Genomic DNA, 27,781 nt, shown 5'->3' with positions numbered 1-27,781 from the left:
ATAGATCCGACCTGCATTAAAACAAATTCTAAGCATCAAAAACATAATTTTCTTTTAAATTAAATTTATCAGATCTAGAGGAGGCAATTCATTCTCTGCTAGGGTTTTTTGCTTCATGCAATCTTTCAAATTTTTTGTGTACAACTTTTCGTTTGAACTTTCCCTCTGTTAGCTCCACTTGTCACACCACATTTACTGCAAGAGTTTTTTAGGCTAGGATATAATGGCTCCGGCCAGTGGTGAACTAGTTATTTATGGTGTTCACACTGCTGCTTCAGTCTGCCATGGTGCCTCCACAGAACAAACGTCCATGCAAGTTTGTCTTGAAGGATTTTCATGAGGTAATCCTGACATTATCCTTCCTTTGCAAGAATTTGATGCTGCATGTGATTGGTTAGGATAACACATCTTAATAGGTTATTTTTTGGGTAGGACTCCCCCTAAAGCTATGCTCCAAGAATGGGTTAACAAGAGTTGGACTCCTCATGGAGTCCGCCTTAACGCTGTGCAAAACCTTACCAAAGGTTTTATTATTTTATTTTGCTTCGCTAACCCCTCATAGGTAGACGTGGTCTTTAATAATGGACCATGGTCTATGAGTTCTTCCTTGCTTCTTTTTCAAAAATGGTCATGAGACTTCATAGTCTCGGATGATAAAAAGCTTAGGGTTCATGTATGGGTCGAGTTCCCAGGTCTACCCCTACCTTATTGGCCTTTCATTGAGTCCATTGCCAAAGCCCTTGGAAAACTTGTCACTAAGGAGCTTGATAAATTCTTCAATGCCCACCCATAATGACACATTTGTGTAGAGGTGGATCTTTCCAAGGATCTCAAGGATTCTGTGGAAATTCAGATTGGGACCAAAACCTTCTCTTAGAAGGTTCTTTACTTGAACCTCCCCAACACCTATTATAGGTGCTAGTCCGCAGAACACAAGATCAAGGACTGCCCTCTAGCTATGCCTAGGGTCAAGCCCATGCCTAAAGAGGTGCCTATCAAACAAGCCAAAGGGAAAAAAGAAGAATGGGTTACTGTTGGGCGTAAGGGAAAGGCTCCCTCCAATCCCTTGCCCCCCAAGTAGTCCTATGCTACGGTTGCCATAGTTCCTCCTATCCCTACAGGAGCATCAACTCTCACCAGAGTTTTGTAGGTTTCAAACCCTACTAGCTCGCAGGGGATTAAGGCAGATACCAAGGTTTCTACCTTGGCTAGGGTGTGAACTCCTCTTGCCACCTCTTCCATAGCTCCACCAGTAACACGGTGTTCTCACAGTCCTCTTGGATGTGCGGAGATACTAGAGGTGAAACATCTGGCTAAAAGTCCAGAGGATTTTTCATCTGAGTTCAACCATGTTTCTACCTACTTGCAGAATAGCTACTCCTCTCTTAAGGAAAAAGATGATATGGAAGAGTTCTCATGAAATTTCTATCATGGAATGTACAAGGTCTTACAGACCTCCCCAGAAAGTACTATGTTCAGGATATCTGTCATAGACTTGGTAATTTAGATTTTCTCTATTTGCAAGAAGTTAAAAAATTTTGTTTCATGCTTGCTTTGGCATGCTATGTAATTTGGCAGGATGGTGTGATGTTTTCTTCCCAACATGAAGCTGGTCGAGGTGGTGTAGTTACTCTCCTATCACCTCACCTTCATTCTGCTATTATTTTCCACAGTTTTGACCCCACACATAGAATTATTTGGGTTTTGCTTTCCATTAACAATCATTCTTTTGGAGTCATTAATATGTATGCTTCTAGTGATGTTGTGGAAAGATCCCAAATGTGGGCCTAGATAGCTGACAACTTGCCTCCAGCTACTTGGGTTATGTGTGGGGACTTTAATATGGTTGAAGTGGCCTCTGACAAAGAAGGCATTCTACCTTTTCACTGGATAGTTGGGGAGAGACAAGCCTGCTATTACAAGTGCAATAAATTAGGGCTTTTTGATCCCAATACCAACCACTGCCAAGATAGTGGGGTTTAGCACACTTGCCAACTTTTGAACTAGCTCTAACTGCATATTAAAATGCCTTGATCGTGCTATGATCACTACAAAATGTTTTTTCCTTTTTATGAGGATCGAGATTTGCCTATCATTCCCCTCCCAAATGTGACGTTATCTAACCACTACCCAATCTATTTTGTCATTTCTTGGCAAATAGCTATCCCAAAGGTGGCCAAGTCTTAGTTCTTCCTCAACACGTCTGTGCTAATGCATGCTTCCACCATTTCACACATCTTACGTGTTTGGAACTTGGAGCCATGTCTGCATTCTCAAAGGGGTTGGATTCAATGGTGGATTGATGCCATTACCACAACTTCTCAGTTCTTGCACATTTATGGGACAATTGGCTATGTTCCGCAGATGGTTGTATGAAGTTAGCACTTGCCCTCAAAAAAGTCTCTGAGGCCCTCACCCTTAATCCCTTTGATGTGGACTTTCAAATTTAGCTTGCCAAGCTTCGTCATGACAAGAAAATTGCTAATAATTATGTTGTGCGGGGAGCCCAAATCAAAGCCCATCTCCACTAGTTGGAGGTTGGCGACAAAGCCTCAAAGGAGTTTTTTTAGGCTCTTCATACTCGTCATACCAATGTTGGGATTAAAAAAATCAAACAAGGAAATGCTATTCTATCTAGTCTCCCCACAATCCTGCAAGCATCTATTCATCACTATGAGAAAGTGTTTGCTTCAAAGGGAAATTTGGTTGCTCAAGAGGCGGCTCTTAGAAAGTGTATTTCTATTACTCCAAATCGTCTAGTAGCTGAGCAATGCACTTTTTGTGAGCAACTTCTTTCTCTCCATGACCTTAAATGGGTAGTCTACTCCATGGTGGATGACAAGTCCCCTGGGTTTGATGGGTTCCCTTATGAATTCTACAAACACCTCTGGGAGCATATAGGTCCTGACCTACACAAAGTTTATCTTGAAGCCTATCACTCTAAAAGCTTAGAAGCCATTATAAACAAAGGAAATATCAAATTCATACCTAAAGCTGGTGATCCGGACGATATATGCAATTAGAGACCCATTACCCTTTTGAATGTGTCATACAAGATCATTGCCAAGGCTCTCTCTCAAAATTAGGCACATGTCGCCCTTAATTATGCGACTAGAGAAAAATGGATTCATCAAGTCCAAATATATTCTTGACAACACCATTGCTATCTGGGAGGAAATGGAATGGGCTCGTAAGTCCAATCAAAAGGCCATCTTTTTAAAGATAGATTTTGCTAAAGCCTATGATCGCATTGAATGGCCCTTCATCTTGGCTATGCTCCAGGCTCTAGGTTTTGGCCCCAACTTCCTGCAGTCCATGGAGATGCTCTTTGGGGATGCTAATCCTTGCATTACCATTAAAAATTTGCAATCAGAGGCTTTTGGTCTTTTTTCTTCCATCAGACAAGGTTGTCCGCTAGCTCCTGCACTTTATGTCCTTGCTGCGAAAGGATTTGGTTATTTACTTGTGCATTCTGTGTCCTCAGGACTAGTTCATGGAATTTCCTTTCCTGAATCATCCTCCCAATTAGTCAATGGACACTTTTCTGATGATTCTTTTCTCACTCTTTTAGAAAATGAAGAAAACATCAATAATGTTTTAAGTCGCTTGGACACCTTTTGTCAAGCTTCTAGTTCTGCCATTCAATGGCATAAAATGCTCTACTTCTGCCAGTCCTTTCTGCCAGCTCCACCTTGGCTTAGCTAGTTTAAGTGGAAATGGGTTGCTCATAGAGAAATCTTCCACTTTCGTGGCATTCCTTTTGCATTCTAGGTGTCGCCTATGGAACTTTGGAATGTTGTGTTAGCTAAGATTAGCAAAAAGCTCTACTACTAGATCACAAAGTTTCTCTCCCTCGCGAGAAAATTATAGATTCTCTCTAAGATTCTTGCGACCACTCATGTTTATTACTCATCCTACTGGGCTCCATCCAAAGCCTCTTACATGAAGCTGGAAAGATTTCCTTGGGATTTTCTCTGGGCCTCTAGTTGTGATCACCATGGCTTTCATAGAGTGGCTTGGGACTTCTATTGTCTCCCAAGAGAGTCCGGTGGTCTTGGCTTGCTTTCCACTCAGAGACAAGGCCTTTCTCTCTGTGTAAAATGGATTATTAGGGCTCTCTCAGGAGATGAAGCTTGGAAGATTCTAGTTCGACACTACATTTCTTCAAGCTTCCCTATCAATAGGCTTTCTTGGAAGGGGATTGGTTTCCAAACTCTTTTCATTATGTGTGAGCTCATGCTCATTCAGGACTCCTTTGTCATCAAGAGCATCTGGAAAGATTGGGAGGTTGTTAAGCCCTAGCTCCAATGGGTTGGAGATGAATTCTGCAATGGCCTCTCATTGAATCAGCATAGCATATGGTGGTCTTCCCTATTTTCCATTCAAGCTACTCCCCTCGCCAAGACTCAGGGGGCTAGTGCTCTGCATTTTTTCAAATGTGGTATTAGAACTCCAAAGACCCTCTTTTCATGGGTCACCATGAATTTCAAGACCTAGGAAGATATGCAAGTATAGTAGCACCTTGTCCATTTAGACCGATTGACTTTTGACCTTCTGCTTTCTTCCATCCCCGTTCACTTAGTTCATAAAGTGGGGATTCAGTCTGTTCGCCCTTGGTGGCTTGATTGGAGGCAGTTTCCCGCCACTCTTTTTTCTAATTACAAGCAAAGTTTGGGCTATAGATGGCTTTTGCCTCATCTTGCCATGGTGGATACACTAAACCACAGATGGCATTTGCAATCTTCCCTTTCTCAGTGGAGAAAATTCTTTGACACCATATGGAATGCTATAACCAAACCCAAGATTGCGCATTTTACTTGGTGCCTAGCCTTCCAAGGTCTTCCCTTGGGGCCTCGACTCAAAAAAATTGGGGTTCCTGGCCCTAGATGCTCCTTTTGTGGACAACTAGAGTATTTCTTGCATATTTTTTGGTTCTGCAAGCATGCTCAGAATTATTGGCACTGGATTCATGATTTCTTCAAGCCATTCAAACTTGAGTTTTTCTCTTGGCATATGATTTTACTGGGTGACTCTCCCAAATTTTCTTGAAAGTTCACCCAGATTTGGCATACCTTCAGGCTAGAGATCTTATTTTCTCTATGGAAAGATAGGAATGTTGTTCTTTTCCCACACAATTTTTTGGATGTTAACATTGCTTTGTATACTAAGGCATGCATTTGTAATAATGTAATTATGCAGATACAAGTGCAAGCTAATAAAGTTGTACTTGAATTTCCTCACTTACAAGAGCTACTCAATCACTGGAGCAATGCCCTTTGTACTATCACTAGAGTTCCTCTAGATGCCTCAACGGAGACCTCGATGCCTCGTTGCCGCCATCCTTGATGCCACTCTTTTGGATGCCACTCGCACACCCTGCACTCCCAGGCTTCCTGCCACCACTCTCCCAGTGGTGGTGATGGTGGATGGAGGCACCGCTCAGCTTCCCCACCCCATGGTGCTTCTAGCTGGTCCTCGGTTCCTCCTTCTAATTCCCATCGTGTGCACTCAAGGAAGTGACCTCACCTAGACCTAGAAATTTTGCCACCCTAGCCAGAGGTTAAAGATACAGAGGCTACTACTATTGCTACTGCTGGTGATGATGGCTAGACTATTCCTAGCCCACCCCCCAATCCTAAAGATGATTAGGGTTTTCAACATAACGATGATCCACTACCCTTAGCTGGCACTGCTTTGGCAGCTTGAGGTTGGCTTATTATTTTTTTTAATGAATATTTTTTGATTCCAACTGCAGCCGTGTTTTTTGTCTGGCTTTGGCCATTTGAACTCTTTCGCAGGGTGATCTTGTATCCCTTGGCCCCTTTTTTGTGAATTTTAAACTGAGTATATTTTATTAATAGGAAAGGTAACTATTCATCAATTTTATTTTTTTATCAGATCTCCATAAGTACCAAACATAAGGATACAAGAATATTAAAAAATATCTCAACAATAAACTAGTTCAACAACAAAAATAGAGAGCAAATCAAGACCTTACCCAATCACACTTAAAACAAATATGTAGTAGATACAACTTTAGGCGTTGAAAATCATTATGTGAGAACTAGAAAAGATTCTCAAATCTGAAAAGGGGAATGAATGCCACCTGTGTAAATAATAATGCCACTAAACAAGCAATGAAAAAGTATTACAGACATCTAGCTTCTTTTGGTGTTTCCTGTATGTGCAATTGACATATCAAAGCCTTATACATGATGTCTAGAAATTATGGTAATTTCTTCGATACAAAATAAAAAAGACCACTAGAAAAAATTACCCTAGCCAATAAAAAATTAAGAATTAAATAAGAAAATTTTCACTTTAAACAAAATATTATCCATATACCCTCATCTTCAGCCTCTTTGTGACTCTTTTCTTGCCGTTGGATGGGATAAAGTGGCTCATTACAAGACTCCTTATCAATTGGGACCTGTTGTTGGTTATAGATGGAAGCATTCCTCTGATTGGCCTCCTGGAGGTACAGACATGGATCGTTAGGAGCTTTCTCAAATTTTGGCCTCTAGAGAGTGTTCCTCTTTTCTTGGTCCAGATGTATTGACTTGGGGTGGTACCTTGTCTGGTAAATATCATATCTCTGCTGGGTATCAGGAGATAACTAGACAATTATTTGGGGATGCTGAGGTCCCTTGGTGGAAGCAAGTCTGGAATAAAGTTTCTTGGTCCAAGTGCAATTTTTTCATGTGGCTAGTGGCTCACAACCGTTTTCTTACTTGGGATAATCTTTGTAAACGTGGATTTCAGGGCCCCTCTTATTGTGTTTTGTGTGGTAATGGAGAGGAGTCTATCTCCCATCTGTTCTTCCATTGCTCCTATTCTACTCAGATATGGTACCTTTGGTGGAGCGCTTGGGGTTGCTCTTGTCGGCATGCTTCCTCTTTGCCTGAGTTCTGGGCTCGCTTGGGTAGTGCTCCCTCCAAGTCTTCTTCTCTCCATGCTGCTTGGATTGCTGGCCCATCTTTCATGCTTTGGCATATCTGGTTGGAGAGGAATCGTTGCATATTCCAAGATGTTCGGCTTGGTGTTTTGCATCTTTGGTGGAAAATATCACATTCTCTCCAGGAAACTATTCTTGTGAAGTGTGAACTTGATGGGGGTATGGATCCGGTTGTTCTTGCTATCTGTAATCGCCTCATTTTTCATCTGCAAGATGGGGTTGCGGCTCATAGATTTCCTTCTATGTCCAGGCAGCTTCACCATCAGAGGAAGGGTCAGGTTAACCGGGATGGGCACTAGACTCTTCCTCCCTGTGGAGTTCTGAAAATTAACACTGATGGTTCTTCTCGTGGGAATCCTGGTCCGACTGGTATTGGCGGAGTGGCTCGTTGTAGTTCTGGGAATGTTAAATTTTTCTTCTCAATTCATAAGGGTGATTATACTAACAATCTCATGGAAGCTCAGGCTATTTTATATGATGTGGAACAGTGTTGCTTGTGGGGATGGAGTAAGATTATTTGTGAGTCTGATTCCCAGGTGGTGGTGAACATGCTTTCTTCGCAAGAGCTTGAGGATGTTAGTTGGCAGCTGGCCACTGTTGTTAAGCAGATTCTTTTCTTCTCTTCCTCTTTTCAGTTCATTAGGTTCAAGTATATTCCGCAAGAATGGAATAGACCTACTGATTGTTTAGCCAAATGGGCTTCTAGTCATGATCCGAGTTGGAATATTAGGGATAGGGGGCAACTGTCCTTTGAGATGGTGCAAGAATTTGATGATCTTGTTGCTCAAGATCGAGCTCCTTGTTGAGCTCTCCTTGTTGTATTCCTTTCTGTCTTAATAAATTTTTACCCCTCTTTTTGCAAAATAATTTACATTGTGCACAATTTTCAATAGATAAACTAATAGAATAAGAACATAAAAAATTTAGTCTCCTACTTTAACGCAGGGACTAATAATTTTGGAACACACAATTTTGGAATATTAGAACTAATCTGAACTGCAAATATAAGATGTTGACCCATTCTAAGTATTCATTGTCTCTTTAATTTGTATGTTTGTATTTTTCTCTTCTTTTTTTGGGAATTTTTTTGGTGTTAATGATGTTTGCAATTCATTTAGTATATTAATGATGAAGCCCTTCACTCATGTTGAGTACTCGGAAAAAATAAAGATAGGAATTATTAGTTTTTGTATTTATCCTTTATCATTATTTAGTTTTCACATTTTATTCATACATCTAAATCATAGTGATCTCACATTCTTATGTTTCACAAATGTATAGAAGGTTGTAAAGCATATACAACCTAAGCATGCAATACCTACTACTAGGGCCAACATAAGAGCTACTACTAAGAAGGCTCAAGAAGTAGAAAAGAAAAAGGGAAAGAGAGCTAGGAAAACTAATAAAGAAGGTGAGTTTGAGAAGAAACAAAGGAGAAAGTATAATGCCCTAGCTAAATCAAATGAGGAAAAGACAAAATCTAATGAAAACTGCCAATTCAAAGTAGTAAGTCATGTCTTTCTTTTGATTTGGAGAAGTTGTGTGAGTACATAAAGAATAATGCTAACTTATCTGGATTCACACATCTTGATTTTGATAAACTTGGAAAGGTTGACATGAACCAAGTAGAAGAGTCTATATATGCCATGATGGAAACATTCAAGAAGAATCAAATTGAGCTTGCCAACTCTATACCCAAGAGTCTATATGATAGAGTTGAGCAAAAATGGTAGTTTAGTCTCAATACAAAAATGCAAATTAGAGAGACTACACAAGCAAGTGTAATGCTAGAATTGGATAAGGCCACAATAACAAAGGTCATTAAGAAGTACACAAGGAGATTTGCTCCTAAATATAGGGAATTCGGTATTTTGTAGAATGACATTGAGGATGTTGTTCAAAAATCCACCCAAATATGGAAAATAATATATGGACTAACAACACCTAAGGAAATTAAGAAAAAGCTTGTTGAGGTAGTTCTAAACAAAGGTGAGAAAGAATTAACTGAGGTTACTAAAGATGACACTAAAAAAGATGCACATTTGGATTGTGGAAGGAACTGAAAAGAATAAAGATACACAGGCAAAAACAAAAGTTGAGTAGCAAATAGAATAGAGTATACCAGATATATGAGTGCTGAGTGCCAGTCCACAACATGGGTTAGATGCAGACATAGATATAGTAAATGTCAAGGATGTTTTTGATAGTGTCATTCAAAACATAAATCTCTTAATAGAGAAAGATATGAAGAAGATAATGGTAGATTCCACCACCAAGGCACAACTATGTAGTCGTCCTATATTGGTAAGTGTGGATGAGATTGAGAAGGTAGACATGGCATCTATAGGGGAGAAAAAACAAATACACAATATGTGTATAACCCTTTCACGTAAGTGTCAAAAAGGGGGAGAAATGAGTTTTGAGGAGAAATAAGAAGGAGAAATAATTTTTTGAGAGAGATAGTGACTCCAAGGAAAGAATGAATGTGGTTTTGGGGGAGACCAAACTAAGGGGGAGTCAAAGATAGAAATAGAGTACAACACAGTTTAGCATATGCATATTTACTCAGCAAGAGTATTGGTTTAGATTGAGAACAACACAATAAACTCAAAGGGAGCTATAAGATTTTGAGGTATGACTGTTAAGTCAAGTTTTTTACAAAATTTTGAAATTTTGAAAGTTTGTATATATGTCGAATAGAGATAGTGAGTATCTAAGTTATGCTCATAAGTTAAGATCATTCATGCATGACCAAGTGTTTTTGAAAATCATATCAAAGGGGGAGATTTTTTATCTCAAATTGGTTTTGACATATGAGTGTCTATACACTTAAGTCATTTACAAGTTAGAGTTTAGTTCATGTCAATCAAGTAATGCATGACGAGTGTAACACGTCAGATAGTACATTCCAAGTGAGATACTCAAAGTGTCAAGTAGTTAGTATGTGCCGAGCCATTTAGATATTAAGTGACAACATTGAAGTTGTAGTTGATATCAAGCATCAAAGACTTCAGATGCCAAGTAAAATAGTTTTGACATAGTTTTCTATAATGACACAAACTACTATGTAACTTGTTTTCAAGTTGACTTAAGGATTGTTTTGTGATCCTATATGATAAGAATGAATCTTAATTAAGAATCCCTATGCAATACATGAAGCCAATGAGTTGAAGGAATTATTTGAGTAGCTAGATGGATGTATTACAATCGTTGATTCATACCTCAACCTATTCACCTAGATCTTCTTAAGATAAACCCTAAAAGATGGTGTGAGCAAAGAGATAAGTTTTCATGTGCAAATAGAGCATTCAGGTGTGACTAAGGAAGAGTGATCATAGTGTATGAATTGCATAATTAGTTATAGGAGAACAAATGAAAGGACATAGAGGATAAAAGAGATACATTTGATCATAGGAGGATCAATGATACATGCAAAGATGTCTCTATTATCTAGTAGTAGAGTGCTAACCGCAGGATCATTGCTGAGATATTCTAACACCTGTGAATCAGTTAAATCTTTTAACAGAGTAGTCTTAAAAAAATGTTGTAAATCTTTTAATAGGGTGCTTACTTCATTGTAAGTTGAAGTCCTTTAACCAATCACACTTCTAATAGGGTGTTGAAATCCTTTAACAAGGTAAGATCTAACAATCTTGTAAGCCTTTAATAGGGTAGACCTTTCACAAGGTAGATCATGTTTCATGATCTAACATTATAACCTTCATTGGATACACTTTACAACTACAATAGTGAATATTTGTGGGTCTCACCCGCACCCCAATTTTACCTTCTTATAGAGGGTTTCTGGGTAATCATATCTTGTGTCATATGTGTGAATATTTATTTGTCTTCATGCTATGGATGTATATGCTTAATTTGGTATTTCAGTTTACATGCACAATAGTGAGATGGATATGTGGTGAATAATTTTATGGTTGAAGTTTTGAAGAGTTGATTCACCCCCACCACCACCCCCCCAACCCCCTCCCCCCCCCAACCTCAAAGCTTACTTTCTCTATTGTATTTCCAACATAATCAAAATCATACTTATTGTAAACAAGAAAATTATCATAATATTTTCTAAATTACAATTGGGAATATGTAAGCAAAATATCAATAGTAATAAGTCATTATTACTGTATTTTCACAAAGTTATCATCTTATGTAGAAAAATATGAGTTTTTTTTAAGGTCTTAAAATATATTTTCATGCACAAACCATCTTATCAATCTTTCGTCCTCTAATAAATCTTAATATTGTCTTGACAACATTATCAAAATAAGATAACATGAAATGAATACAAAATGCTAAATAGTTATTGTCCTTCAAGCACATTTCCCATCAAATTAGATATTTGGTACATTTCAAGAATAACTTTAAGAAACCCCCTCCATGAAAAAATATAAATCTGTGGCCAATCCAACATTAGCTTCAAGGGAAAGAATTAATTTCTATTGGCTATTATTTTTCAATATTGAGAAATTAGATGCAATTTTTCTCTGACCATAGTAAAATTTCATAAAATTGAGGAAAAAATTTCCCTTCTGATAGAAAAAAATATAATTTAAGAGGCAATCTTGTCCCTTGCACGATAGAAAAATATATATTGTATGAGATGATTTTTCTCATTTAAGGGAAAAAATAAATATTATATTAGATTTTTTTTTAGTTTAATAGAAAATTTATATTTTGGATTAGGCAATTTTTCCTATTTAATGAAAAAAAAAATTGGATTAGGCAATTTTCCCATCTAATGGAAAATAATATAATGTGTTGACAAATGTGCACTTTTGGACAACAACTAAGGACATAATGTTTGCAAATGTCATGATTACTAAATGAATTAACAACTAAAAATTAATTGTATGTTTATCAAATTGGTTGTTATATTATCAAAATATTATGATTAGTATTAAATCAATGATTGATAAAAAAAAGTGAGGTATCTGTAGGATGACATGTATGTGGAATGTCTTCTTTAATTTATGATAGAATGGAATTTGGTAAAAAAAATTATTTAAATTGTAGACATCATGGTCAATGCTTTTGATTATCAGAAATGTAGTTGATTTCCTAAAATGGGACTACTTTTGGTAGAGGGACCATCAAATAAAAATCCAAGTCATGTTATCAATCTAGATTTAACTCTAGAGGCACATGAGAAGAAAAGTAATCTTACTATGAGTTTATGGAAGCTTCATAGGTTCTCATTGGTAATCTTAGATGTTTCATCAAAGAGCTAGAAAAGGACAATGAAAAGTCAAACCTTTAAGAAATGTGGATTGAAATGGATCTTGCCCTTGCTAATTTTGAAGGAAAAATGCAATTAAATAGAAAAATTGGAACTTCAATGCTTTTGAGATGTTTTGAAGGAGAAAACAAGTGTTATGTAAAGAATCATTGATTTAGTTAGGATTTATTTTGGAAAACATATTATCAAAAAGTTGATAAAATGCAATGGTTGGAATCATCTTGATTCTCTTTTTGAGGGAAACTACAACTATTTTTGGTGTGTGTGTGTATGTGTGTGTGTGTGTGTGTGTGTGTGTGTGTGTGTGTGTGTGTGTGTGTGTGTGTGTGTGTGTGTGTGTGTGTGTGTGTGTGTGTGTGTGTGTGTGTGTGTGTGTGTGTGTGTGTGTGAAGATAAAATGTAAAGCAAATACAAATAATAAAATGAAAATAAAACTCCCTTTTGTTTTTGAAATTAAGAAGCAACCAAAATGGGGGTTGGCACAAAAATAGAAGAGCAACTATCTGGAGATCAATTGGAAATATCTACCATAAGATTACCCTTTACCCTTTCAAAATTTCAAAAAGCTACAAATGCCAATAATTGAAAAGAAAAAAAAAACTACCATAAGCATTGAAAGTCTTATCAATATAAAAAATCATGGCCATCAGATAAATATTGGCCCTACTAATAGTCTAGATATAAACTAAAAAAGGCTCAAAGGCACATAGTAAAGTTGAGTATCATAAAATAAAACAAAATCTAACCATATTAATATGAGAACCATCAACAATTCCTCAAATTTTTTAGCAATAGTTAGAGCTAGTCGTCAACCAGGAATCCGTACAAGGTGTGGTTCATCTCCACCTCCTTATCAATGGTCCCTCAGCCTTGGTTAGTTTGCATAAGGTGGAGTGTTGTGGTTGTTGAGTGCATGATGAACTAAGAAATTGGCTACCCTATCAAACTTGTCTTCTAGGTCCACATTCCATTTAACTAACTCAACAACTAATTTTTTCATGCTTTTCCACCACTTGGTTCCCTTGGTTAATGTTCTCATTTTTGGCTGTGGTATCATTCTACTAGGTGTGATCTCCCCCTACTCATCCTTGACCTCCTATTCTCCCCCATGCACTTTTCGTTAGGACCTAGTTGTAGAGCACTTCGAGAGATTTTTGAAAATGTAAACGGTTTGTCAATCAGAGCTACGGTTCAAAATTTATGCCTCTCAAAAGTTCAGTTACCATTTATGGATTCTTCTAATTTTGTGCCGACTTCTAATGCAACTTCTAGAGCCTTCTATTTGGTCGGTGGATGCCTACTAGCACTTTCTAGAATGTATTCTTAATCCTTAACCCTTCGGGGTCTATTTAAGAACATTTGTGGCATTGTAAAAGGCAGTTCAAAGTGGAGTTTGAGAGAAGGTACTGGGAGAAGAATTTATCTCCAGATTTATGCTATTGTAAGCCCATAGGGCATGTTTTGGAGTATGTTTCTCTACACTGAGTGTACTAGCATATTTTTATAGTTAATACAATTTTCCCTTTCCTGTTGTGTCCATTCTGTGCTTGGGTTGTGTCCCCATCAAAAGTTATGGGTGCACACCTACGCCAAGAATCTGAAAGCCATACCCAAGAATCTGGTGCACCAAATGAGACATAGGTAAATTGGTCAAATGAAAAGTAAATCAAATTGAATAGTTGAGAAATTTCTTTTTCGGTGTTAGTTTTGAACATAAATTGACTGCATAACAATGCACATAACATTTCACTGCAGCCTTCATATCCTATCATAGAACCTGCTCATGATGAAGGCCATGATGTGCATTATACTGGTGGAGGTATTAATTTGCTATTGGAAATTAATTACATGATTATGAATACAATTTAACATCTTCAATTGTAATTTGATGTGTAACCTTTTTCTGAATATTTTAGAGCATGTTGAACATCACAGTGAAGGAGTTGAGCATGTTCCAAGTGTATAGCATGTTGACATGGCGGCAGATCAAAATGTTAATGTACATGACGTGGCATTTTTAGGTAAGAAAAATGCATGCTATGTTGTACTACTTAATTAAATACTTGTAATAATTTAAAAAAAGAAAAAAGAAAAATACTTGTAATAATTCTTACAATAGAGCCCCCTTTAGTGTAGCGCCCTCTTACTCCTCCAAATGGGAGGAGGCATCATAATTTTTCATTACATGTACCACAAGAGGAGGAGAATGGGGAAGATATTGATGCTCCTATCATTCTCTTTCTTAACAGAGCTAAGAAATACAAAAAGAAGAAATGATTTTTTTTAAATGCTCTTTGATAAACTTTGTTGGATAATGAAAGAACTTTGTTTTAAGTAATTATCTATGAATTTTGTGTATTAATATTGATTTTTATTTCATGTCAATGAATATTGTTATGTGTTAATGAAGTTTTGATTAGTATTGTGTATTAATGAATTTTATATCATAATAATAAATATTGTGTGATTTTATTGATTGAATGCTATAATTCATAAATGGATGAATGAATGAATGAAGTATGTAATTAGATGATAATGGGTAATTTAGATTGATGTTAGGAGTAGGGGGTGAGGCCAGATGAGCTTCCACCTTCATGTGATTGGCCTTGTTAAGTAGAGAATACTAAAGTATTCTCAAAACCAAGTGAAGCTCAAACTAACATACCAAGGAATCTTAAACCCAATCCATCTACCTCTCATCTTCTCATCCTAGTAAGTCATCTTTTCTGCCACTTTTTTCATATTTAATATTCTATTATTCAATATCTTGATAATGATAGGCTCCATCTTATCGGTAAGTTGTTCCTATCCTATCCTTTTATTTTTTTAAATGTGTCTATTTCTCTCCCACCATAACTCCCATATGACATTAGATGGTGTTGCAGTCCACAAGCCACCACACAAATAGTCCTTATTTTGAATAGGCCAAGCTTGAAACATGCTTAGGATTGACCTTGGTATTGCTGAGTTCCATCCAAGTTTGTTATGTGATCAACTCTAACATTGGTGAGAGTATTTATAGGTCAATAATATGTGGTCCACATTTTCTTCATCCTCTTCACAAAAAAAGGAACCTTCTTGGACCTGCATATCCTTTTTCTCTAAATGTATCAGCTATAAGGATTTTATTTTGTAGTGCTAGCCATGAGAACAATCCTGCTTTAGGTAAGCACTTTTTATCCCAATACAGTCAAAATTAGATGTTTGTCTTTGGTCTTAGTTGTTTCCTAATTAGGTAATTATAGCTTGCCTTAGTGTTCTAGGTTCCATTCTTTGAGCCATCCAAAACCAATTCATCCTGCCTTGGATGAAACATAACATTTTTTAGATCCTGAGATTCTGATAAACTCCTTTGTTTCTCTATCTGGGATATTGATGGTGTCTAGAGACTTCCATCTCCATACTTTTGAATTGCCCCCATCCACTACCTCATTAGTCTAACCAAAGAAAGTCATGTTCTCCATTATCAAAATTTTGCATCATTAATGTAACAACAAGGCTTGTTTTGTTACTTCCTAGTTATTTATAGGTGCTTACTAGATCACTTATATGACCTTGATGGTGATTCTTGGCTCACCAACTTAGGATCAATGTAAGATCCTTTTCTTTCACCTTCCTACCATCATATGCATACAAAGATTCTAGAGTATGTTAACTATAATTATGACATACAAAGATTCATGTTGAGATTCATGGAACATCCCATAATTATGACCTTTACTATGTTTGTCTCAAGTTCTACACTAGATTTGAATTGGTAACCTTGCTCCACTTTCTTCTGACATGGTTAATCTCATTGAGTGATGGAAGATAACACTATTGTGAAATAATAATAACTAATATAGCAAAGTTTAATTCTTCAAACTTCTATTTTTCTTCCAATGCACCATCCTCCTGTACAAAATCCATTCAATTTAAGCAACATTGTCAAACTCAAAACACAAGTTAGGTTATTGGGTCATTGTTGAAAATTATATTAAGTTGAGTGTCATATTTTCTCTATAATATTCTCTACATACGTGACTAATAAATAATTCCTATCTATTCTTCTCATAGTCATTGTTTCAAATTTGTAATTACTAACTATAGCTTAAATAGTATCAACATCAACAAACACATTGGAAATAATGAGCTTTCCAAGGCAAGGTCTCCAAGGGTTTGACTTAGGATCTCTTTTTAACCTATTTTCATAAAAGATCCTTATTATCCTAGATAGGCCACAACCTCATCCAACACCATGAGGCTTGTCCAACCTTTTATTTCATCTCACTAGGTTAATAAATGTACAGGTCAGTGCTCTAAATACTTCCTAATATTCCAGTTAGCACTCTAAGTACTTGCTGATATTTTAGTTAGGTCCATCCATGGAAGCAGTGAATTCAATTCCTCAATCGCTTTTCTATTCTTATAATATTTTGCTAGTGAAAATCATAATTTAGTCTCTCTGATGAAATCAAGTTAGCTCATAGATTTCTTTAGTAGGTACATATTTAATTGAGTATTGTTGATATGGTAGAAGTGGAAATGATCTAGTAGCATAAAATGTTTCAGTGGTTGTGACAATTCAATATAGTACTAATGGTTGTGACTATAAAGTAGTAAGTGTTGATCATGTCATGAGTATGTTACTACTTGTGAATTATTTTTTCAAAGAAGAGGTATGGCAAGAGAAAAATCTATTGCCATTGTTCTAAGAACCACCTATAGCTGTGTAGGTGTTTGGCATTTTAATAGAGTTGAAATCATAACAAATGACCAAGGAAATAGAACTACTCCTTCCATTGTTGCCTTCATTGAAATAGAGAGACCCTTTTGGGAAGGGTGTTGGATGAGGTTGGTCCTTATTATACTTTTGCCTCAAGAATGACTTAGGATCCCTTTTTAACCTATTCTAATGGTGTTTGCATGCGAGAAGGAAAAATTGACATTAGGCATCAGTAGGATGCTTAACTTAAGCTAGTGCCACAATTCTGTTTAAGCCTAACAAAAATGAACAAATTCTATAACTTGTTGCTATAACTTGTTGTTATAACACAAGAACTTGTTAAAATATAAAGATGCTCACACACCTTTTAATTAACATCTATATCATAAAATCTATAATTAAAATGTAGTCATTTGATAGTTTCTCTAAACACCTCACATCCTCCATCAGTGCCATTTACCTTGACCCCAACAAAAATCTACAAACCATAGTCAATGAGGACTGATGGAACAACCTTCATTACTGCATCCAAACCAAGGTAACCCATTTACTTTGTATTTGTAGACCATGGAAACACTTGTAAACTTATATCCATATTCCAACTTTATTAAACTAATTTCTCCTCTCTCTCTTTTGGTGTTCAGAATTGGTATTTCTATTCAAAGAAGGTAGCAAAGAAAGCAGCATGTGAGTATGAAATGTTTAAAGGTAGCCTTCATTTGATAACATTTTTAATTGCTTTTAATTTGAAGAATGGGCATATTAACCTATAATTTGGTGACAAAATGTTTACTAATGTTGTTCCTAAAACTAGATCTATATGACACATTTCAGATTTTGATTTGTTTAGATGATTATGTAAAATTATACTAATAAAAGTTAGTCTAAATAATTATTATTACACTTTACTTAAGTTTACTTAGGAATATGCATAGACATATGAGTTGTCTTATTGACAACACATGAGTTAGCAACTTATTTGAGCACATGGTGTCTACAACATCTTTTTATGAGATACACCTATGTAAAATTATCCTCTCCTCATCACACAAACTCCTGTGCTCAATGGAGGATAATCCACTCTTGGTGGACATGTACTTAGTTGTGATGTTTATCTCTTTGATGACTCCTAGTCATTCTAGTTACCTTTATATATAAGGGACTTCTAGTGTGTATTCATCTCATATCCAATCATCTAATATCTATTATCATTTTGATGATTATTGAGATTCTCATTCGACCATCATTAGTATTACCTTAGGAAAATTCTTACATGGTATCAGAGCTATACCAAATTCTTACATAAATAGTTTATAATTAATTTATTGATGCATATGAATATTATATGTTTTTTTGTTGATGAGTCAAAGAGTACTTCAATGGAAGTATAGGGGCATCAAGATGGAATGCTCATCACACCTTGGAAACACTCAAAAACAAGTGTCTTGTGCAAGAAATAACAAAAAAAAGAATTAGGGGAAACTGGAGAGTTACATTGAGAATGCATCATCTATGGGACTTGGGAAGAGAAATGGCAAATGGACTGAGTGGTAATTGTTAGTTATGGATTCAACAAGATCTTATAGACTTAGTATTCTTGTTCATCCTTTCACATTTTTCTCTATGTTAAGTTACAATAAATCTTTTAGTTTCTTTATCTGACACAAGTCTGAGCTACTTTTGTGATAGCAGAAATCAAAGGAATTCAGAAATATCCTCTCTCAAACCAGAGGAAGATGTTACTATTCATTTTTTGACGAGTCTATCAAATTTTATATTACATTTCTTCTAGGGGAATCAGATGTCAGAGCTGATCCATCAACAATTTTGTTGTCACTTGGGATCGAAGACTTTGGGAGTCACTACATGGAGCCATGCCTCCCTTGGTGGATTCCACTTCAAAATTTTGTCACGTTTAATGATCAGAAATTTATGTATAAAAACATTGTGGCAATTTCTTTGAGAGGTATCATGTTCTTCAATCAAAATTAAATTTCAAATAAATAGCAGTTTGTTTGTTAGTTGTAGCCAATGGATGTAAGATCAAAAAAAAAATGCTGAGTTATAGAAGCCCCAGTCGAAACTTTCGAAGTAATTATTTTGAAATACAATATTTTTATTTAAATATAAATACTTGTAAAGTTGATAGAAATTCAATTGCTAAAATAGAAAATTCAAAAATGGTCTTGTATGTTGAATAGTGAAGGCCAACAGACACGTGTTTTCCCTCCATTTTATTTGGTCTCTTCAGCTAATCATTTATGATCTATAAATGCTGATGGCATGTATTGTAAACTTAATTAGTTTTCTCATTAATATAATTCCTCTACTCTTAGTGTAGACGTAGCCACAATTTATGGTGAACCACGATAAACTATTGTGTTTCTGTGTTTTGATGTTCTATATTTTCTTTCTCATTCTTAGTTAATTTACAATTGGTATTAGAGTCATAATCGATTTCAATGACCAAATTCTAAAGTCATGGAGGAAACAAGAGTGCAAAAATTCTCAGGGAAGAATTTTAGTTTGTGGAAGGTACAGATGCGATCACTTTTGATCAAGCATGATCTTGCAATAGCAATTGAAGGCAAAGAAAAGAAGCCTACCGCCATGTCAGATGAAGACTAGACTAAAGATGATGAGAAGGCAATGGCAGAGATTTCTCTTTCACTATCTGTGAATGTGTTGTTCAATGTGAACAATGAAACATCAACAAAAGCCATATGGGAAAAAGTTCATAGTATGTATCAAACGACATCTGCTACAAATAAAAATTTTATCATGAAGAAGCTTTACAAGTTAAAGATGAAGGATGGTATAGTGATTAGCACTTCTGTAATTGGCAAAAACAAGTTGGTCTATGATGAAGTAGCCTCTACATTGCTTAGTGAAGACATGAGGAGAACTAATAAAGAATCCTCATCCGACGATGCACAAATGATGGTTAGTACAAAAAATAGAGGAAGAACTCAACATAGAGGTAGAAATAATAACAACCAAAGGTCACAATCAGCTAGAACGTTGCAGTCCTGAGGTAGACAAAATAGTTGTTGGCTTTGTGGAAAGGCTAGTCATGTTAAAAAGGATTGCAAAAAATATAAAAGAACTCAAGAAAAAGTTTTGGACAGCAAAGAAAACATCATTCATGATCCCGATGATGGCATTTTGGTTCTTACAACAAGTGACACAACTTCAAATTCATTGGTAATTGACTTTGGAGCTTCATTTCATGCATCTTCTTGCAACAAAGCCTTCAAAAACCACAAGGAAGGTAAATTTGGGAATGTTTATTTGGGTAATAACAAGGCTTGTGAAATCATAGGAAAGGGGGATATTTTGTTATCAATTAAAGGAGGCACTCAATTATTGCTTCAAGATGTTAGGCATGTCCCCAAATTTAAAAAAAAATTTGATTTCTGTCAGTTAGTTATATGCTCAAGGTTTTCTTACAATCCTCATAGACACATGGACAATTACTAAGGGTTCTGTGCTTATTTCCAAACGAGATAAAGTTGGAAATCTATATAATTTAGAAATTAATGATGAGGTGGGAGTTGCAACGACTATTGTGGATAGTGATGTCACACTTTAGCATCAAATATTAGGCCACATGAACAAGAAGGGGTTAGAGGTTATGCTTAATCGAGAGAAACTTCCAGGTCTCCAATCAACAGATTTAGAATTCTGCGAGCATTGTCTTCATGGGAAACAAAAACATGTCAATTTTTTGAAGTATGGTCATGACAAGAAGACAACACCATTGGATTTGGTGCACTCGGATGTCTTTGATCCAATAGAGTTAACCTATCTTGGAGGTGCAAATTTCTTTGTTACTTTTCTTAATGATTATACTAGAAAGGTTTGGGTTTATATGATCTCTAGAAAGTTAGAAGTTTTCTCAAAATTTAAAATTTTTAAAGCTCTTGTTGAAAATCAAAGTGGGCACAAAATCAAATGTTTAAAATCAAATAATGGACGTGAATTTTGTTCCTTGGAGTTTGATAACTTTTGTGCAGATCATGGTATTCGATGGGTGAAAGTTTTGCCATTCACCCCTCAAGAAAATGGGGCAATGGAAAGACTAAATCGAACTATACTTGAGAAATTTTGATGTATGAAATCTAATGCCAGTTTAGGCAAAGAATTCTAGGTGAAGGCTTACAATATAGCAGTATACTTGATTAATCAAAGTCCTTCATCTCATTTGGATTTTGGAATTCCGGAGGAGGAATGGCTAGGTAGAAGGATTTCCTACTCACATCTTCGAGTGTACGGGTGCCAAGCATTTGTTCATGTTCCTAAAGAAAAAAGAAGCAAGCTAGATTCAAAATCACAAGAACGTATCTTCATGGACTATGGTGAAGATTAGTATGGATTTCGATTATGGGATCCTATTGCAAAGAAGATTGTACAGAGTCGAGATGTAGTATTTAATGAGACGAAGTTTCTAGCTCTTCAATCAGCGCCACAGGAAAGAGTTGTTGAAGATTTTATTCCTATGCCTTTGTTTAATGAGAATATTCTTCGTTAAAATAGTCACAGTCTCAACCCATCATTTCCACTCCTACCTCTATTCTAGCACCAAATCGTGCTCTATCCTCATCCTCTATTTCAAGTATGGATTTTTATCATGTTAATCATGAGTAGCCTAATGAAGAACTATTTGAAGACACCTCACGAACTAGAGATAAAGTAGTTCCTACAAAGAATATTGGGCTTCATAGCAATCGGGCAGAGGATCAATTTCCAAGTCACTATTATGATACATAGGGAGATCCTACACTCTGCTCCACATGGTAAGTATATGCTTCTGCTCACAGTGATACAAAGCCATTTTCCCACATACTTGGAGCCATTTTTATACCTAGTGCCTCCACTTGGGTAGTAGAGCCTTTTGAATATGGAGGCCATCAACATTTGGTTTCATCTAGTCGGCCCCACTCATACAAGCTCGATGAATCCCACCATATTGGGAATTCTAATTCTTATGTCAGACTAGAAGAGGTTGAGAGACATGGGATGCATAATTATGATAATCATTGACGCAAGTTGTTGGAGAACAATTTTAACAAAAAACCAGTCACCAATGAAATTGGCATCACTGGTCTTGATGAGTCTCACAACATTGATGAGTCTCATGGCATTGAACAAAATGTCTACAAGTTTGGGGGCTTCAATGGTCACTGTTATGATGTGCAGGGTGCAAGATATGTTCTTGTAAAATGGCACAGTCCATAGCAAACAGAGCATGGCATGTATGAATTTACTCCATCTCCTGCTCACATAAGCCACGTGCACAAACATAGCCATCATGGTAACCACAGACACTGCCCGCTAGGTGAAACATTAGCTTTAGCTCCTCCACACATCTCAGGTTCCCATCCATATGATAGTCTTCACCAATCTATGATAGAGCACCAAACAATCACAGAGCATGAGGAAAAGGGAATCTCAACTCACGATGACCATGCTATAGAATTTGTTCATCACATTATTCAAGGTGTTTATGCAGCTCAAAGGTATGGGGATTCTTGTCTACACCACCAGACAGTTACAGATAAAAATTATTCTAAGAACCACATGGATTTGGGTGGTCATGGTTATAGGGAACAAAACTTTGATGTTCCTTAGCCCATTCGCACATCTTCATAGGACAGTGAATGTGAATTAATAAGAAATAATTCTCAGAATGCCCAACATGATCCAGACATAAGGAGATCTACAAGGCAGAGGAGGGTGCTTGCGAAGTATTTAGATTATGAGCTCCTTTATTCCAAGGAGGCAAAGCCTGAGATATTAATCTCTGATCAAGTAGAGCTAGCTAATTTTCAAGATGCTTGCAGAAGTACTAATAAAAATCAGTGGATGATTGCGATGGAAGAAGAGATGAACTCTCTTAAAACCAATAAAACATGGGACTTAGTTTCACTTCCACCCAACCAGAAAGCTTTGAAAATTCATTGGGTATATAAGGTGAAAGAAGAAGATACTGGAAGAAAAAGGTACCATGCTTGATTAGTTGTCAAAGGGTATGCTCAAAAAAAGGGCCTAGATTTTGAAGAGATTTTCTCACCTATTGTACGGATGACTACAATCTAGGTTGTTTTGGGATTGCTAGCCATTTTGGATCTTGAGCTTGAATAACTTGATGTTAAGATGGCTTTTCTACATGGCAACATCAATGAAGAATTGTACATGGAACAACTTGAAGGCTTTGTTGAAAAGGGAAAAGAACATCTCTTTTGTCAGCTGAAGCAGAGTCTGTATGGGCTCAAGCAAGCTCCTTGAGACAATGGTACATTAAGTTTGATCAATTCATGGCTGAACATAACTTCACTCCATGCGAATCAAATCCTTGCATCTACTATAAAAGACTTCCTAGTGGTGAGTTTGTTATTCTTTTACTTTATGTTGATGACATGCTAGTTGTTGGTACTTCTCAAATAATTTGCAAACTAAAGCAAGAATTAGCTTCTTGGTTTGCTGTGAAAGATTTAGGGGCGGCCAAAAAGATTCTTGGCATGACTATCACTAGAGATAGATAGGAAAAGGTGTTGACTTTTTCACAAAAATTATATATTGACAAAGTTGTAGAGTGGTTTGGCATGGCTAAAGCTAAACATGTTCCTATTCCTCTTGCTCCTCATTTTCGCCTAAGTTTTGATTTGTGTCCCAAAACACAAGATGAGAAGGATTTTATGAATAATGTTCCTTATAAATCAGTGGTTGGTAGCTTAATGTATGCTATGGTTTCTACACGTCCCAACATTGCTCATGCAGTGGGAGTAGTTAGGATCTATACATGAGCAATCTTGGGAAACTTCATTGGGAAGTAGTGAAATGGATATTATGGTATCTCAAGGGTACTTCTGATTATGCATTGTGTTTGGTAGAAATCATGCTCAGGTGCAAGGATTCAGTGACTCAAATCTTGTCAGAGATCGAGAAAAGTGCAAGTTTACTACTGGTTATGCTTTCACATTTGTCAGGGCTGCCACTAGTTGGGCCTCAAGACTACAACATTGTGTTGCACGTTCTTCTGCTGAAGCTGAATACTTGGCTCTTTCCGAAGGGGCTAGAGAGATGATTTGGTTGCAACACTTATTCAGTGATTTACATTGGCAACAAGATGATTATATTTTATTTTCATATAGTTAGAGTGCAATTTTTATGGTTCATAATCATTCTTCTCAGTGACGCTCCAAACATATTGACAAGCATGCTTACTATGTTCGCTATGTGGTAGAAGGAAAACTAAAGGTAGTCAAAATTGATACGAAGATCAATCCGGCGGACATGTTGATGAAGGTTGTTGCCAAGGAGAAGTTTGAATGTGCCTGGACTTCTCTTGGCCTTGTTAAAAAGAAGTAAGTCAGCATGTAGAGCAGGGGAATGGATGATCATCTAGTGTATCTGTTGTCTTTAGGTGGGAGATTGTTGAATAGTGAAGGCCAACAAACACGTGTTTTCCCTCCATTTTATTTTGTCTCTTCAGCTGATCATTTATGATCAATAAATGTTGATGGCATGTATTGTAAACTTAATTGGTTTTCTCATTAATATAATTTCTCTACTCTCAGTGTGGACATAGCCACGATTTGTTGTGAACCAAAATAAACTACTATGTTTATGTGTTTTGTTGTTCTGTGTTTTCTTTCGCATTCTTAGTTAATTTACACTGTATGGCATATTCGATAGATTTTATTGCAATAATTTGCTAGACCAAAACATTCACCTTACACCAATTTTCTAAAACTAAATTTGAATATATTACAGCCAAGTATTTCTTCGACTTCAAGTATTCCTCCTCAAATATGGGATGTTCAATAATTACCATTCTCAAAACATTCGTGAAGAGCCGGGTATTACGTTCTCACATCGCCATTAGATTTCCGTTCACTTTCTTCATTATTGCTAGCCATTAAATGTAAGTTTAAGGACATTTTATTTTGATTTTCAGGCATCGAACCAATTGAAATGCCAAGATGATATTGAGGAATTGCAGGCACCCAACCAATTGAAAAAGTTGACAGAGTTGAACATTTCTGAATGCCAAGACCTTGAGGAATTAACAGTTGTACATATGGGCTGCTTGGAAAAAATTGTACTAGACAATTGTTCCAGATAGAAAACCGTGTCAGGGATATCTGATCTTCGAATGCTGGCAGAATTAAAAATTTCTGGGTGTCCACTGGTTGGTCAGCTACGTCTGGTGGGCCTGAACAAGTTGAAGCATATTATTCTTGGCGATTATTTTAAATCAACATGTTTTGAATTGGTTGATTGCAGATATTTGAAAGCAGTATCAGGAATTTTAATTCTTGAAAAGCTTGAAATTCCAAGCATCAACATTCATGGCTGTCCCACGGTTGAGGAGTTCCCTTCTCTTGTCGGTCGAAGTAATTTGGAGACTGTCACTATTAATCGATGTGGCAAACTCAAATGTTTTTCCTTGTCCAAATGTGAGAATTTGAATAGAGTAATAGGTAGATTCGATGTGGTAAGGTTATCCATATCAGATTGCCCGAAGCTTGAAGCATTCTATTTTGCTGAAGGTGTAACCTGCCCTGAGAGTATTAGCATTGTTAGTTGTGGTGAGCCGCTGAGCATAGACTTTCAGAAAAAAGTTAGGACGTGGGAGATAATAATGCTAGTGGAGGAAATGGAAGTGCAGGCTCGGGTTAAGATTTCAGGTGTTGCCCTATCGACCAGCTGGATGACAATTTTGTTTTGTAGTAATGCAGTAGCACAAAATTGCATTTCAATTTGGAAGGTACTGATTCCAGGATTCCATCAAACAATGAACCATATTTCTCGCTTTCAAAAGAGATCAAGGAAGCATTTTGTTATGTACTAGCACTTGCACCTTTGAAGGGTGCTAGGGTTAAGTCGATAGATTTATGTAATGGTTGTCCTTTCAATTGTCTATTGACCTCTACAACTATTAGGTTTGGTTAAAAATATTCAATCATGTGATCTCCAATGTATCCAGACATCATATTATCTTGTTGCATTTGAGGTGGGAATTTTCATTAACTTTTTTACAGAACATCTAACATAGACACTATTTTTTTCCCATAAAAGTTGTGTTCTTGGGCCAAAAGATTGCAAGGATTCAAATAAAAGCTCCCCACCAAGTGACTTTCAGGAATGAGTTGAACCTATGAAGGATAAGTAAAGTGATGTCAAAGCTCACATGCATGCCTATAAAAAACATGTGTCAAACTCATAGACAATGTTTTTGTTTCCATAAAAGTTGTGTTCTTGGGCCCAAACACTGCAAGGATTCAAATAAAAGCTCCCCACCAAGTGACTTTCGGAAATAAGTTGAACTTGTGAACAATAAGTAAAGTGATGTCAAAGATCACATGCATGCCTATAAAAGACATATTTCAAATTCTCCATTTCTGCCTACTATCCATTACTACTGACTAAGCTTCCATTCAATCTTATTCCTTTCTCCTACTTTGTATTCGAGCATGACCCACATCATTGGAAAAACTCTTCACAATATCTTTTGATTGTTAGAGAAGATCAAAGACTCTATGGGCATGATCATATGAGAACAATAAAAGATGACTAATATTAGTATAGTCAATTTTTGGTATAGTATTTAAACCACTTATATTGATTGTAAATAGTTGTATGAGGAATCAACTCCTTTTATATGTTATCTTTTAATATTTATAATTTTAATATTCTAAAGTTTCATATTATATTAATATTGTAGTTTTTCAATTTGTTCATCACCTCATTATTGGGATGCAAACTATGTATCAAGTTTAATTTATTTGAATTATAAATAAATCAAATAATTAATTATAAAGTTTGATATTAACTATACATTTAAATACCTTATACATCTTTATAATTTTATTTTCTTATCTCCCATGTCCTCTTCCCTTTCCTTTTTTACTATCCCTCCTTCCACTCCCGAGTCAACATATTTCTTCAATAAATTTTGAAAAACTAAACTTTCTAATTACGTATATTAGTAAAAGAATCTTTTCAATTATTAAAATTTATTTCTATTTAAATATTTTTTAAACATTGATTATAAATATACAATAGTTTTCTTATTTATTTCTTAAAAATTATATTGTAAAATATTTTAGGATAATGTGATGGTTTAGTATTGTAGCTAGCTTTAATGAATTACACTTTATTAATATTCTAAAGAATTAATATCAACATTCAAGTTTTTAAAACTATAATAATAAATTGCATAAAAAGTAATTATATCAAATATTTTTCAAATAAAAAATAAATGTATTCACATTGAGAAAATTTAGATATATCTACCTCACGTGGTTATTTTTCCTCTAAAATAGATGAGAAAATATGGTAGCCAATGTCAAAGCAACTCACTTTGTACATTTTTAATTGCTTTATTTTGTAATTATCTTGGACATAATGATGGGATTTTGAAGAGTCTAAAAATTTGTGTTGTGTGTGTGTGTGTGTATGTATATGTATGTATGTATGTATGTATGTATGTATGTGTGTGTGTGTGTGTATGTATGTATATGTATGTATATATATATACATATGTATACATATGTATATGTATGTATATATATGTATACATATGTATATGTATGTATATATATGTATACATATGTATATATATGTATACATATGTATATGTATGTATATATATGTATACATATGTATATGTATGTATATATGTATATATATGTATACATAAACACACACATGTATGTATGTATGTATGTATGTATGTATGTATATATACATATACATATACATATATATTATAAAAGCACATGAATAGGGATGTTTTGTGAAAGGAAGTAGACTTATTTTAATTGGACTTCACACTATGGTATAAGTATCTTCCATTCACCCT

At 35.8% G+C, this 27,781-nt stretch overlaps 1 protein-coding gene across 1 annotated transcript in view; it reads left to right on the top strand.

Annotated features, from left to right (window-relative positions):
- The first annotated feature begins 223 nt into the window (after positions 1 to 223).
- LOC149545647 (uncharacterized) overlaps positions 224 to 27,781 on the top strand; it is a 96,215-nt gene continuing 68,657 nt past the window's right edge. Inside the window, exons 1-6 of the mRNA XM_089793815.1 lie at positions 224 to 316; positions 22,600 to 22,913; positions 23,805 to 24,019; positions 24,688 to 24,773; positions 24,872 to 25,015; positions 25,115 to 25,604. Of these exons, the coding sequence (XP_089649941.1) occupies positions 224 to 316; positions 22,600 to 22,913; positions 23,805 to 24,019; positions 24,688 to 24,773; positions 24,872 to 25,015; positions 25,115 to 25,604 (1,342 nt within the window). The remainder of the gene's footprint in view (positions 317 to 22,599; positions 22,914 to 23,804; positions 24,020 to 24,687; positions 24,774 to 24,871; positions 25,016 to 25,114; positions 25,605 to 27,781) is intronic.

The sequence above is a fragment of the Cupressus sempervirens genome, chromosome 7 (assembly GCF_028749045.1).
Source record: "Cupressus sempervirens isolate cs-2001-9-10 chromosome 7, ASM2874904v1, whole genome shotgun sequence".
Taxonomy (NCBI): domain Eukaryota; kingdom Viridiplantae; phylum Streptophyta; class Pinopsida; order Cupressales; family Cupressaceae; genus Cupressus; species Cupressus sempervirens.
This window is presented reverse-complemented; position numbering and strand designations above follow the sequence as displayed.